The sequence below is a fragment of the Penicillium diatomitis genome (genome assembly GCF_028827545.1).
Source record: "Penicillium diatomitis strain IBT 30728 chromosome Unknown utg000010l_segment0_segment0, whole genome shotgun sequence".
NCBI lineage: Eukaryota > Fungi > Ascomycota > Eurotiomycetes > Eurotiales > Aspergillaceae > Penicillium > Penicillium diatomitis.
In genome coordinates, this window is record NW_026623182.1 from 177,057 (window position 1) to 190,700 (window position 13,644).

The window sequence follows — 13,644 nt, forward strand, 5'->3', positions numbered from 1 at the left end:
GGAATACTATATATTCGTCTTTATTTCTACTTACATGACGTCTACCCTCAAGCTTCCAACCAAAATCTTCTCGCTATCTAACAAGGATTGCTCGCCATGCATTATCAGCCCAACCTAACGAGAGACGACGAGATCTCCAGGCCAAAGTACACATCAAGCGCGGCGCATCCTGTTGAACACGACTACCTATAGCATCCGGCAGGGGATCTTGGACCATACCGTGGAGCATACCTACCTACCTCCTCGAAACAAGACATACTATGTCCGTAAGTACTCATTCCCTCGGACAAGGGCGGGCGCAAAAGAAGATCCTACTGCCGTCGGATTGCGATGATAATCATTCGATTAGAATTATTATGTCATGTTATAATAGTATAACGAGAATGTAGGAAAACTGGGAAGAACAAAAAGGGGCGAATCGTCATTGAGAGACTCATTGGTATCATGACGGTTGAAGAACGGAAAGGTAGAGTGTCAGTGTGAGTTGAGGGCACGGAGCCAAGTGGAGGAGGGAGTAATCGGGGGAACGTTAGGGCCGGAGATGGGGGCGAACGATAGTAACAAGGAAAACGTCAGGGTGAAGGAGATGTACTTGAAAGCGATATTCAACCCGAGTGAAAAGGTTGCAAAAGGGTTCGCGATAACCTCCGATCGAAGTGACATCGGGTAAGATCCAGGCCGCTCTTGACGTCCCTTCGAGGATATGGAGGGAGGACGGAGTCGAATATAAGGACCGGAAGGTATCTGAAAGCTGGAAGGAAGAGAGAAGAAGAATTCAATTGCAGAGGGTACCAAGTACTCATCCGTGAAGGTATCATATCATTCCCAAAAAAAAAACCACACCCGATGTGCAAAATCATATCGCTTCATTCGGAGAGGAAAGGACAAGAAAGAAAAGAGAAACGAAGTAAAAATGAAGAAAAGAAAGGATGACAGAAAGGCTTAAGAAGCAGACAGCCACTTCAAATGGGAATCTTTTCGCCAAAATCACAAGTGAAGAGAAAATCACATAAAAATGAATTGCAAGAGATGAGGTATCATGCAAAGACAAGCAGAACTGTAAAAACAAGTTTTCACTCGTAATTGAAAAACAAAAAACGAATCGGGGATAGTTCTCACTTCATGTGAGAAATGGAACAGATGCCCGTCCGTTCAAGCAAATATAGCTCAAAGTTTCAGTCGACCTTGCCAGTCGACTCCTTCACGTGTACACCATTCTTTCAAAAGAATCGAGCCGAATCGAACAACTTCTATAGGAGGCGTGACCGCTCCAAAGGGTAGGTAATAATCTCCGGAGTAGTGGCCCGCGCGGAACGAGGTCTTCCCGCGTTCCGCATGCCGATGACAGCGACGAGCCCAAGTTAATGGAAAGTCCCGACTCAGCATGTCTTCTGAAAGACCTCGAGACGCGTCCAGCCAAAGCTTCTGTGATTCTCGAAAGTATTCAGGAAGACGAGCCTTCAATTCGACAAATTCTTTATAGCTCTTTTTGCTGGCGCTGTCGTCAGTCAAGACTCCATTTCCGTCACTGCCAGGTGTGGGAACGGGCTCTTGTTCTCCTGGGATTGGAGTCACGGCAAGACGTTCCAAGTCCAAGGCGTGGATGGTGTCATAGGAAACTGCGCCTAGAAGTTGGCATAGACTTTGTAGCACCGGGAAGGAGGAGCTGTTCTTGTAGACAACGCGCCAATATGCAATGATGGATCGCCATGTGGACGAATCTACGCTTTGCCGGAAAAGCGCCTTGCCTTGGTCATCGGCGACGAAAGCGAGAACAAAACACATGACGGCTTCAATGGCAGTAACAACAGCCAGTTTCTCATCCGCCGTTGAGGGTCCACTGTTGAATCGATCAGCGGCGTGTTTCAGTTCCCGGCCCATTTTCGTGAACGTCTTGAAATCTTCCTGCCATCCTCGTCGCTCTTGCTCTCGTCGCTCATGGTTTCGTGAACGGTCTGGTTGAGCGGGAGATCCCTTTATCGCTGGATCGGTTGAAGGTCGCCGTGAAACCTGCGTCGCAGGCGTCTTGTTGTCGGCAACATCGAGCAATTCATTCCGACGGCTTGCGGGAGCTGCCTTTGTATCTTTCACTGTAGTAGAAGAGGTCACCCTGGACCTATCCGGCACCGACAAGTGGGGCCTCTCAATTGATTGCTTCGTTTCCTTTGTGCGAGCAGCATGCACGCTCGTGGAGCTCGGCGTCGGCTCGTCTGCTTCGTGCTTGATTTTGGATTTTGTTCGTTCGGCTGGAGCTGCTCCTCCTCCTGCTCCTCCTCCTGCTCCTCCTCCTGCTCCTCCTCCGCGGGCAGGTTCCGGAGCCTTCGTCCTCTCCGCCTGACGGGCCTCGTCAGCATCGGCATCGTGAGCCGAGGGCGAGTTGACACGCTGTGCTTTCCTTTTACCAGAAAGTCTGAGCAGACTGTCCACTCGTTTTCGATTGAGCCGTCCATAGCGCAATTTCACTATGGCCGACGACCGCCCCGAGCCACGATCTATATCTTTAATTGTCCTATTCGCACGGCTGCTCTGCGTCGTGGAATTGCTACTGCTGACCAACGATGTAGGTGTTTGCGCGTGAGTAAGCTCATCGCGTTTTGTCTTCGTGGCCGGAACCTCACACTTGGGAGAAATGTCACCGGGAGAATTTTCCTTGAGCTGGGCGAGCTCCTTTTCAATCTCGGGAGGCAAAGTCGGAGAAAGTAACCGAGGCAGTCGCGGCGCAAATCCGGGGTCCGGCGCCGGTGACGGTGGAAGTGTGGGAGAGAGGAGGGTTGGTAATGTTTTAGTCGGGAGGGTGTCTTTGCGCGATCCTTTCTCGGGTGATAATCGCGGCTTTTTGGAGGTCTGCATGTTGGGTTCCTTGTTGGTCTCGGTCGTCTGTGGCTCGGGCTCCGACGTTGGAGGCCGCTTCTTCGCCGTCTTCGCCGGCGGGGGAGGCTCCAATGGGGTGGGTTTGGAGGGATTGGAGGAGTTCGACGGACGTGGTTCAGGCTTGTCGGGCTTCATGGGAACTTCGAGATTCTTCTTGATCGGGTCGGCTCTGGGAGCGCGCGCTGTAACGTCGCGCCGGTCGACGTTGGAATGTTCGCGACTCCTCTGATCCTGCACTGCGGGGGAAGGAGATGGGACCGCCCCCCTGTGGTCTTTTGGGACTTGTAATCGTTCAAGCTGATCTTCTTCTTTTTCTTGACCGCGTTCTCTCGCGGTGGCTGCAGTTCGGCGGTGGACCTCGACACCGCGGGTTGATCAAGCATCATGCGACCCGAGTCGTCGGACCAGTCGCCCACGGCGACCAACAGAGAATCGGTGTTGTGATGGGTGAGAAAGGTCATGTACTGAAGGTCCTCCTCGTCCGGGCTGAAGGGCCGACCCGGTCCCACGGCCCAATTGGTGTTGGCAGAGCGGAGGCGATACGGCGCATTCGTGGGGAGGGTCAGCAAGTATGGATGCAGGGGGAGGACCTGGTCGGACAATCGTTTCAATCGGTGATTCAGGTGTTCGAAATCCGCTGCACACGCTTGGTCGGCGGGTTGGGAGAATGAAGTGTCCGCGGAGGGGGTTTGATTGTTCACCGACATCGCAGTCCGCGGGGAGTTAAGAAGACGAGTCGTGAACCATGGATCATCAGTTCATTAAGAGGCACGCGCCGCAACGGGCAGTTCCAGGAAGAAGTCAGAAGACGAGAGAAACAACACCGAGTGGGTGGTGAACAGGTCCAAACGGTTTGAGCAACGGAGCTGTCAAGCCTCGGGTCCAGATCGGAGAGTGATGTGGATGCTCACTGTTGTCAAGTCGCGCGGGTAATGTCGTTTGGGGCTGTTGCTTTTTCCCTTTGGGTCGGGTGGAGGGACTCAATTCGGGGTATGGATCAGCAGGGAAGAAAGTATGCGCCGGAGAGAAGAAGTGGAATTGGGGAGAGCGGGTCCCAACCCATCGGCGCGTGAAAGCGAGTGAGCAATGAAACACCACCGGGCCGGACTGGAGAAAGAGGAGGAGAGGACCGCCGTAGTACAGGAGATGGGAGTTCAGTGTAGTAGTGCCTCGTGAGAGGAGTTGAAGGGGAGAGGGGGAAAGCGATGGTCAAAAAGGCCTAGAGTGGGTCGATTGCTCACCAGCCGCGGAAGAGGCTCTTTATGGCATCGTTCTAGAGGTGGTGGTTTATACCAGGTGAATGATGAAGGTTTGGAGGGTAAAGAGATGCAAGTTGGAGAGAAATGGAGTGGTGGGGAGAGCGTTGAAGGGCAGAACATTCCGCGTGATTAGATCAAGTGAGGGCCCGTCTTGAATTCCAAAAAGTCCCGACAGAGCGATTCACGAGTAAGCTGAGGCTTTATTCTAAGGGTGGATTGACTTTGAAACGGAGTTGTGTCTTATGTCAGAGAATTGATATTATATACAAGAACAATGGATCAAGCAAAGGGAAGTGGAAAGAGTCTCCAAAATGATCATTTCGATAGCCAAATGGCGAGGAAACGGCAAGTATACTCGTTCCGTGAGTGACTTCACTGACCTCGAGTAGGTCAGGCGCTTCTGTTGCGACGAGTCATGCAAGGTATAGTTTGGTCCATATCGGGTACCTGATGAGTCGGGCCACAATACCTCGGAAATAAGAAGGGGTGAGACTGAGTAGTGAATAGTGAGTAAGTGAGTAACCGTACTACTAAGGTAGGTCACTAACTAGTCAGGAGTCCAGGACTCAGTAGATGGACATGGACTACTGTACTATTATGGTAGGTACCAACTCTTGATGACAACAATGAGCGGTCATTGCAACCACAACCACAACCGCATCAAAAAAAACAATTGTCATGCCATGCAAGGGAGAGGGTATATACCGATGCAGCTACTTTGGATATATTGTGAATTCTAGATAGACCATGCGTCGACTATCTGGTGGGACAAGGAAGTGGATTGTCAAGCCTGCGAGCCTCTATTGGCATACATTTCCCCGGCAGTACTGATTCGGATAGAACAAGATTCCCAAGTTGAGAATCAAGTCTAGATCATGTATCAACACTTAGACGCCGAAGAAACCGTCGGCCGTGTTTCATAAGTTTTGCTCGAAATGCGATCCCGTCTTCTGGAGGCAAGTGTCAAGATAAGACTATATACCAAAGGTACTGCGCACGCGCCTGGACAAGAAATCCTATACGACCCTTATTTGCACCTTGACTATATGTGACCCGGTCTATGCTAGAGCCATGCATGTCCTTCACCTTCCCTCACGCGGGTTTCTCACACTCAATCCCGTGTGGTTTATTTACACATCGTTGATTCAGCTTGATGGTCAGGACCGATCATCCTCTGCAAACTTATCCTTCCAGAATGCCCGGTAGTGGTGTGTCTGACCGAGCTCTGAAATGTTCTGAATCTCCTTGGGAGTCAATTGAAACGTCAACGCCCGCAAATAACTCACCAATCGAGACTCTTTACTGCTCGTCGTAATCGAGACCACGCCCTGGTCCAAGCACCAGCGCAGCAGAATTTCCCCGGCCGAGACGGCATACTTCTTGGCCAGACTCGCCAGCAGTTCGTCTACGGGACCGCCCGCCGCCCGAGTGGTAGGCGTGAGGCCCCCGTAGCTGACCGTCGTGATGCCCTTACTTTGCTGCCAAGGAACGAGGTTGCCATGCTGCAGGTAAGGGTGATACTCGATCTGGTTGACCGAGGGAATCACGGTGGCAGTCTCGAGAATGATTTCCAGATGGCTCTGCAGAAAGTTGGAGACGCCGATGGAGCGGGCTTTGCCCGAAGCCTTGACTTGCTCCATGGCGGCCCACGCTTGTTGTAGCTGTTCTTTGGTCTGTGCAAAGAATGGCTGGTGGATCAAGTATCTGCAGACAGAGGAAGTAATTGAGGAGACAGTCAGTCACTTGGTCTTTGATTCGTGATCCTCGTCAACTCGTACGGCCGGAACCGGGCCATGTCAAAACATACAGATCCACATATTCCAAATTCAATTTCTGCAAACTGGCATCCAATGCAGCGGGAATATCAGACACATTCTGATTGACCTTGGTGGTGACGAAGAGCTTCTCTCGTGGCACCTCACACTCGGCAATCGCCTTGCCCAACTCTGGCTCGGTCCGATACACTTCGGCGCCGTCGAGGTGATGGTACCCTAAACCGACGGCCGTCTTGGTCGCCTCGACGAGGTTCGAGTCGAGACTACCGAGGATGGATTCACTTTTTTTGAACCACGCCGTGCCTGTGCCATATCCGAGCTGTTTTATCGGAGGAAGAAAGTCACCGAACAAGGGTCAGCATGGATCTGTGGTCGATACTCAATATAGTCACAGCTGCTACCTCCCGCGTTCCTGCACTCACCATGGGCATCTCCGACCCATCATTCAACTTTGTTGATGGGATGGTCTGCGACAAAGCCATTGCGGTGACGTAAACACTAAATGGACAATCCTCACAAGGACTTGGTGGGGCTTTCAGTGCAAGGGAAAGGTAATTTTCTCAACGCGAAGGAAAATCAATGGCACCGGAGAAGAAAGTGGGACATACTGCAGCCTTTTTAAAGCCACGAGGATTGAGACGATCGGGACCCAAACATTGTCATTGTCATCGACATGGCTATCGGAGATGACCCACCGCAGTGGCTGCCTTGAAGGTGGGTTTCTCATCTGGTCTCCTCCTCTCTTGTTTTGGGTGAATCCAGTCATACTGGCTTCCTCTTCTCGTTTTGACACGTCCACACATCCCGCATTTTCCAGTTTTTGGGGTGCGTACGTCTTGTACAGCGCGGGGCGATTCCGCGGGGGAAATTGACGTGGTGGAAAAGGATTCCAGGGTTCCGGTCCAGCAAGTTAGAGGACATGATGTTTAGGTCGAGAGCTGCTGCACGGACGTATGATCTGGGCTCACTCTGCTCACCATGGCGCTGACAGCGGAGAGAATGACGCCTTGCTTGTAGAGTGCAAAGAGGAGAATGAAAAGAAAGTGTCTCGATAACGTCGTAATTGTGGTCGAGAGCATCTGTGTTCAACTGGCAAAAACTAACTTACTCGCGCCAAGTCCGTCACTTGACCTGGTATTGCCAAAGTGCTTCTTTCGGCACAATCGTGGTGATTGACTAGTATTAGTATACCTACTACACCTATGTACATAGTAGTCAGTTTTGACAGGGCAACGCAGAGGCATGTACGCACAGTTGACTATAGTCAGCACTCAATAATGAGAGTATATGTCAAGTCCTTGATCTGGAACAGTTATACTTATGTTGTAGGTACAATGAAAGAGGCGACCATCTCTATGTCTAGTAGTCAACCGCATGTTCCACGTCAGACATGAGTCACTCTGAGTTGTGTATTATGCTTCATCTTCAGACAAGAAACTGGCCGTGTCAATTTCCTCCAGTTTGCGGACCAGTTCTGACCAGTTGGCTCTTCATCATGAGTGCATAGTATGATGTCACTCGCTGACTCGCGGCTGTTTTGCTGAGCTCGGCGGGCGATAAGAAAGAATCACCGATAAAGACTATTCCCGAGGCAAAAGTCTCGAGTCAGAAGTTGTGCTCTATTCTACAACCTCTTAGACCCAATTATCAGGAAGACGAGAGAAGCGAAAAGAAGGAGATCACACCAAGGAGAACAACACATGCGGGAATTTCACTAGAATCCAACGCAATCCGGCAAGACTGATCCCCCATCTCCATGCCCGTCGTCCCGGCACGAATGCTCCGAGTATACCCTCGATTCCGATTCCGATCCCTGCACATGTCCCCGCCATCACGACGACTACTAGTACCATCATCAACGGGAAGCTCCCGACAGTCTCCCAGCTATAAACCCAGTCACGCCCGTATCAGTCAAATGGCCGCCCAACTCTTCACAGGCACAGCCTCGCCCGCCAACCAGGCCACAGGCCCAGGCACAATGTCTCTCCACGACTTGCCCAAGTCCAATGTCTTCACAAGCAAACTCCCCGCCGACCCGGCATTCGAATCGCCCGAGATTTCCCACCACGCACCCCGGGAAGCACTCGGGCCACGAATGGTGAAAGGCGCACTATTCACCTATGTGCGGCCTGAACCAGCCGAGGACACGGAGCTACTGGGTGTGAGTCCTCGGGCAATGGCCGATTTGGGGCTAGAACCGGGGGAAGAAGAGAACGCGTCGTTTCAGGCAGTGGTGGCAGGGAATGAGATTGCATGGACAGAGACAGATGGAGGTGTTTATCCCTGGGCACAGTGTTATGGAGGTCAGTTTTGTTGAAAAAGAGACTGCATCAAGTGGACATCGCCAAGCGGAGAATTGGAGAACTAACCCCTTCGCATTTTCTAGGATGGCAATTGTATGGGTTCTCTTTCGTTGTCTTTTCTTATTGACATGCGGTGAAAGTATCACATATTCTAACAAGCTTTACAGTGGCTCCTGGGCTGGGCAGCTCGGCGATGGAGTACGTATTCTTCGCTTGCGATATCCCTCAAAGTTTTCGAACATGATCGCATCGGCTAATCAACTGATTGTTTCGTCAGCGTGCTATCAGCCTCTTCGAAGTCACCAACCCCCAAACTCACAGGCGGTATGAACTGCAATTGAAAGGCGCAGGTCGAACCCCGTATTCTCGATTCGCAGACGGCAAGGCTGTCCTTCGATCCAGTATCCGAGAATACGTCGTCTCCGAAGGTAAGTTGTTCAATTCCGGGCCCCCCCCTAAAGAGTGACCTGTCCAAGGATTTAACATAATACTTCATTTCGCAGCCCTCAATGCTTTGAACATCCCCACCACCCGCGCCCTTTCTCTCACTCTGCTTCCCAAGTCCAAGGTTCTCCGCGAGCGTCTCGAACCAGGCGCCATCGTCGCCCGATTCGCCGAGAGCTGGCTTCGAATCGGCACCTTTGATCTCCTCCGTGCACGCGGTGAACGCGCTCTCACCCGCCAACTCTCCACATTCATCGCCGAAGATGTATTTGGCGGCTGGGAGACCCTCCCCGGCGCCCTGACCTTCGATGACAATCGATCGCTCCCCAAGGACACCCAAGTCGTCGACAACCCCGCGCGCGGAGTAGCCCGCGACGAAATTCAAACCAGCAACGAGATTGACGAGAATCGCTTCGCCCGGCTGTACCGCGAAATCGCCCGACGCAATGCCAAAACGGTCGCCGCATGGCAGGCCTACGGATTCATGAACGGGGTGCTCAACACCGACAACACCTCCATCTACGGACTCTCGCTTGACTTTGGCCCCTTCGCATTCATGGACAATTTCGATCCGACATACACGCCCAACCACGACGATCACATGCTCCGGTACTCCTACCGCAACCAACCGAGCATCATCTGGTGGAACCTCGTCCGCCTCGGCGAGTCGCTGGGCGAACTCCTCGGCGCAGGCAAACACGTCGACGACGAGTCCTTCGTCAAAGACGGCGTCACCGACAAGACCCAGGAAACCGAACTCATCCAACGCGCCGAGAAGATCATCGAGCGCACTGGCGAGGAATTCCGCGCTGTCTTCCTGCACGAATACAAACGACTCATGACTCAGCGTCTAGGCCTCAAGACTCAGCAAGAATCCGATTTCCAGACCCTCTATTCTGAGATCCTCGACACCATGGAGGCCCTCGAGCTCGATTTCAACCATTTCTTCCGCCGCCTGTCCAGCCTTTCACTCTCGGACGTAGACACGGAGGAGAAACGACTGGCCGCCGCGACGAGCTTCGCCCATGCCGAAGGATTCGGCGGTGTCGGAACGACCGAGGAATCGGCCAAGTCACGCATTTCCAAATGGCTTGATGCTTGGCGAAAACGTGTCATTGAGGATTGGGGCAGCGATGAGCCCCAAGATCAAGAAAGGCAGACAGTCATGAAGTCCGTAAATCCAAACGTGAGTATCTGACTTCCCCCCCCCCCCCCCCCCCCCCCCCCCCGTCCTTAGAAGCGCCTCTCCTCTCATAGAGCCCAATACCTAACCACATACCCTTCTGCCCCACAGTTCATCCCCCGAGGCTGGATCCTCGACGAAGTCATCGACCGCGTGGAGAAAAAGGGTGATCGCGAGATCCTCGGACGCGTCATGCAGATGGCGCTGAACCCGTTCAACGAGGAATGGGGCCTTGACAGGGCGGAGGAAGATCGGTTCTGTGGCGACGTACCCAAGTATAAGAGAGCGATGATGTGTAGTTGCAGTTCCTAGGGGCTGGGTGTATACTCAATATCGTAGTATCCACTGATTCAGTGTACACTGTACAGTGCCATAAGGACTATCGTGTGATGTACATGTCTTCCTTCACGGAGGCGTGAGTCTCTATTTCCAGGCCATTTGAAGCCGCCAAGGTGACGTCTCTATGGACAACAGGTTGCCAGATACAAAGCGGCAAGTTGACAGGCCTCATCATAAACAACTTGGGACCTGGAGCCTCCAGTCTTTCATACCTCTGCTCAAGGAAAAGATGTACAGCAACGGATATGCCGACTGGTTACCCGAGTTGCAAAACTCCATTGGTTCCGCCATTTACAGCCTACAATGCACAAGTGAAAGAGAGACATAGCCATGCATTTCCCCCATGCATATCAAGTAATTGCCCAGAAGAGATCATCATGATAATTCCATGCCTTCCCGTTCCTTGTTCAAACTTTCGGGAACAAAAAATCACCACCGTTGCAGATTCTCAACGCACCTCCCTTTCCACGCGAGGAGAACTCGGTGGACATGGAAAAGGGAAAGCGAGAATCTCGTCCGTATCAAAGTCGAGGAAACATGAACAGAGGAGAGACAGCCCGAGATTGTTCAAAGCCAACTCTTCCAGTGCTTTTATACCTCGACGATACCACATTCAGCCGTCAGACAGTCAGGGCAGGTAGAGAAATCAAGCCCACAGTATAAAAATGCAAAAAGGGGGAAATCATAAAGAGAAAGACCCATGGTCGTGATTCCAGCCGTGAGTGATCATACAAAGTCGAGGAAGCCCGAGGGGAATAGACATCTCAAATCGTGGCGCATGTAAAATGTAAAAAAGGAAAAAGATGAGAAGACAAAAATCAGAGTCGAGAGAGAGAGGGAGAGGGAGAATAGGTCGAGGGGGGAAAGACCGGAGTGAGGAGGCGATCAAAGGTGAATTGAAAAGAGAAACCATCCCACTTGTATTTTTAAATTCCTGAACTCCTATGTTCCGAGGAGACCAAAAAGGAAGAAGAAAGGTGACATCCCCTGTTCCAAAGCCGGAAAATGAAACATTTTAGTTGGGGCAAGCGGCCTGGACGTGACCGGGCTGCTTGCACTTGTAGCAGACACGCTCACCGCGGGCCTCGGTAGAGCAGTCACGGGAAACGTGGCCGACCTCACCGCCTGTGATAGAAGAAAAAAAGAAGGGGTCAGTAACTGGTCGTGAAGGGTCGATAGAATAAAAGGGAGACCTCGATGTTCGAGCCATCGATGATACACTCTCTCACGTCAACCAGAGGATTTGCATGGATACATACAGTTGTAGCACTTCTGACCCTGAGTGCAGTCACGGGCCATGTGGCCGAAACCGCCGCAAGAGTAGCAGGTCTGGGGGCGGCTGCCGTAGGAGTTGTAGCCACCGTTACCACCGTAGTTACCACCGCCCTGGGAGCAGTTGCGGGCAATGTGGCCGACCTGACCGCACTTGTAGCACTCCTGGCTGCCGCCGGAAGCACCGCCGTAGCTGTTGCCACCCTGGGGGCACTCGCGAGACAAGTGACCGGTCTGGCCGCAGCGGTAGCAGGTGCGCTCCTTGGGAGGCTCGGGGCACTCGCGGTCTGAGGAAGACGGAGATTAGCGGATGGATGATGATGTACGAGAATGCCCGTCCGTTGATGGGCAATCACAATTCTCGTGGCTTGTCGTCCGGGATTACTCACTGACGTGGCCCTCACCACCGCAGTTGTAGCTATGGACGGGAAGGTTAGCCAGTACGTTCGACATGTGGTATTGGTCAACAGAGGGGCCAGTGACTTACCAAGTGGGGGTACCCTTCTTGGGGCAGTCCTTAGCCTGGATATTGTTATGGATGGTTAGTCAAGGTTCATGGATGTCTTCGCCGACTGAAAGTATTCAGAGTGGGATTTCAATTGTGCCACGACAGCAAGGTCATAGAGAGACCTGACGGATCGTGCCGTGGATGCAAGGCTTCATCGGGAGTTTCGAGAGGTAATTACCTGGTGAGAGGCGTCACCGCCTATTGCAAAGAAGAGTACAAGTCAGCCCCCAAAACACGAGAATCATCAAAAGGCGGAATGCGAGTGAATCGCAGCGACGGAGTAGTGTTCCATGACCATAAAAAATCTGCCATGCACACTGCACGGCATGACACTCTTATAGTCAAGTCAAGGAAGAAGGCGTATGTCACAGCAGGGACCAGAGTCACAGATTTTCAAGGGCCAACAGAGACGATGTACCCCTCAATTCTGCGAAGCAGTGTGCGAGTCACAGATGAGGCCAAGCCAGGCTCACAGAGATTGCAGGAAGACGTACAGTTGTAGCAAGCACGAGAACGGGAGTCCATTGTGAAGATGTTGATTGACGGTTGGAAGAGAGAAGAGGTTGACTTGGAAGAAAGAAGGATGTTTTCGGTTGAGGGAGGATCAGGAGCGGATGAGGGGAGGAAGGTTTTTTCTTAGGGTACTATTTTTTTTTCCTTGGGTCGAAAAGCGGCATGGCAGAGTAGGCGAGGAAATTTTGTAGTGCGGGGGCGCTCCAGTACTGACTGTACTGTACGCGGGTGTAATAATCGTCCGCCGCGGGAGAATGTCTGACTCTGCAGGCGTTGCGGTGTTCAAACTTCAGGCATCCGCCACATAGCATGGTGGCCCGATGAATCAGGCATCATAATCAGACATCATTATCAGGCACCAAGGTCTGTCGTGTTCGTAAAAGAAGACCTGGAGGACATACACCCGTTCGCGAAACCCGCACAAAAGAGCTGAGCTGCTACGTTGAGTCTCAAGTAGAGACCAGAGCAGAGTGACTCCAACAGCGCGATTGTCTCGGATAAGCTTCGCCATGGTATGGCATGTGAAATCCAACAAGGCAGCATCTCAATCTTCATTTTGTGCTTCTCACTGCATACATTCTGGCCATCCAAATGATCCACGCTTCAGCAACTTCCCCACCATCACACAGACTCCTTCGAATTGACATTCTTTCTCCTGTAGGTTAGTTATTTGAATGCGACAAGGCGTGGTGACGAAAGTGGTGTCTCATGTCGGGCGGAGATCGTGGTCACGATTCCCCCTTGCAGGCTATACAGCTTCCGAACCGCCGGCGACACAGAAGATCTTCCATCAGCGCACGTATTGGTTGCAGCCGGACGTCTTCCACAAATGCTTCGCTTGTAGAGATAGGTCGTGGTCAATCAGAGACAGTATTGTTGCTGGATGTAGACACGTTGTCCCTGAGATAGGATTGAACATGCAATGGATCACAGTGACATCCAACTGCACTCTGAATTCGTGTGAGAATACCCTGCATTGATCAACGCATTAATCGTTTAAGACGTTGCAATGACTTGTCAAGAGAAGGATGCAAAGTAATTCGGGCCCAATTCTCATTTATGAACCCAGTGGATGCTGCCCAAGGTCCTCAAAGAGCGGAGCCGGAACAGGGACCTTGGGAACCGATTTCGGAGGCGCAATTTTGTGCCAGGGTCCTATAAAGCGCTTCTAGGAAAA

The 13,644-nt window shown here is 52.0% G+C and overlaps 4 protein-coding genes across 4 annotated transcripts; 1 reads left to right on the forward strand and 3 right to left on the reverse strand.

The window, feature by feature from the left end:
- Window positions 1-1,167: 1,167 nt before the first annotated feature.
- On the reverse strand, window positions 1,168-3,578 carry N7539_007098 (uncharacterized protein; the record flags this gene model as incomplete). The annotated part of the gene is given in 2 exon segments (XM_056936699.1): window positions 1,168-3,136; window positions 3,154-3,578. 2 exon segments carry the CDS (start codon window positions 3,576-3,578, stop codon window positions 1,168-1,170), a joined length of 2,394 nt encoding a protein of 797 aa, XP_056787498.1.
- Window positions 3,579-5,287: 1,709 nt separating this feature from the next.
- N7539_007099 (aldo/keto reductase) lies at window positions 5,288-6,387 on the reverse strand (the record flags this gene model as incomplete). The annotated part of the gene is made up of 3 exons (XM_056936700.1): window positions 5,288-5,834; window positions 5,938-6,224; window positions 6,328-6,387. The coding sequence occupies 3 exons, from the start codon at window positions 6,385-6,387 to the stop codon at window positions 5,288-5,290; spliced, it is 894 nt and encodes a 297-aa protein (XP_056787499.1).
- A 1,433-nt stretch (window positions 6,388-7,820) lies between these two features.
- Window positions 7,821-10,147, forward strand: N7539_007100 (uncharacterized protein; the record flags this gene model as incomplete). The annotated part of the gene is made up of 6 exons (XM_056936701.1): window positions 7,821-8,208; window positions 8,292-8,301; window positions 8,376-8,406; window positions 8,486-8,636; window positions 8,712-9,838; window positions 9,890-10,147. 6 exons carry the CDS (start codon window positions 7,821-7,823, stop codon window positions 10,145-10,147), a joined length of 1,965 nt encoding a protein of 654 aa, XP_056787500.1.
- A 1,042-nt stretch (window positions 10,148-11,189) lies between these two features.
- N7539_007101 (uncharacterized protein) lies at window positions 11,190-12,479 on the reverse strand (the record flags this gene model as incomplete). The annotated part of the gene is made up of 6 exons (XM_056936702.1): window positions 11,190-11,299; window positions 11,434-11,733; window positions 11,836-11,864; window positions 11,934-11,968; window positions 12,133-12,152; window positions 12,449-12,479. The coding sequence occupies 6 exons, from the start codon at window positions 12,477-12,479 to the stop codon at window positions 11,190-11,192; spliced, it is 525 nt and encodes a 174-aa protein (XP_056787501.1).
- Window positions 12,480-13,644: the final 1,165 nt, after the last annotated feature.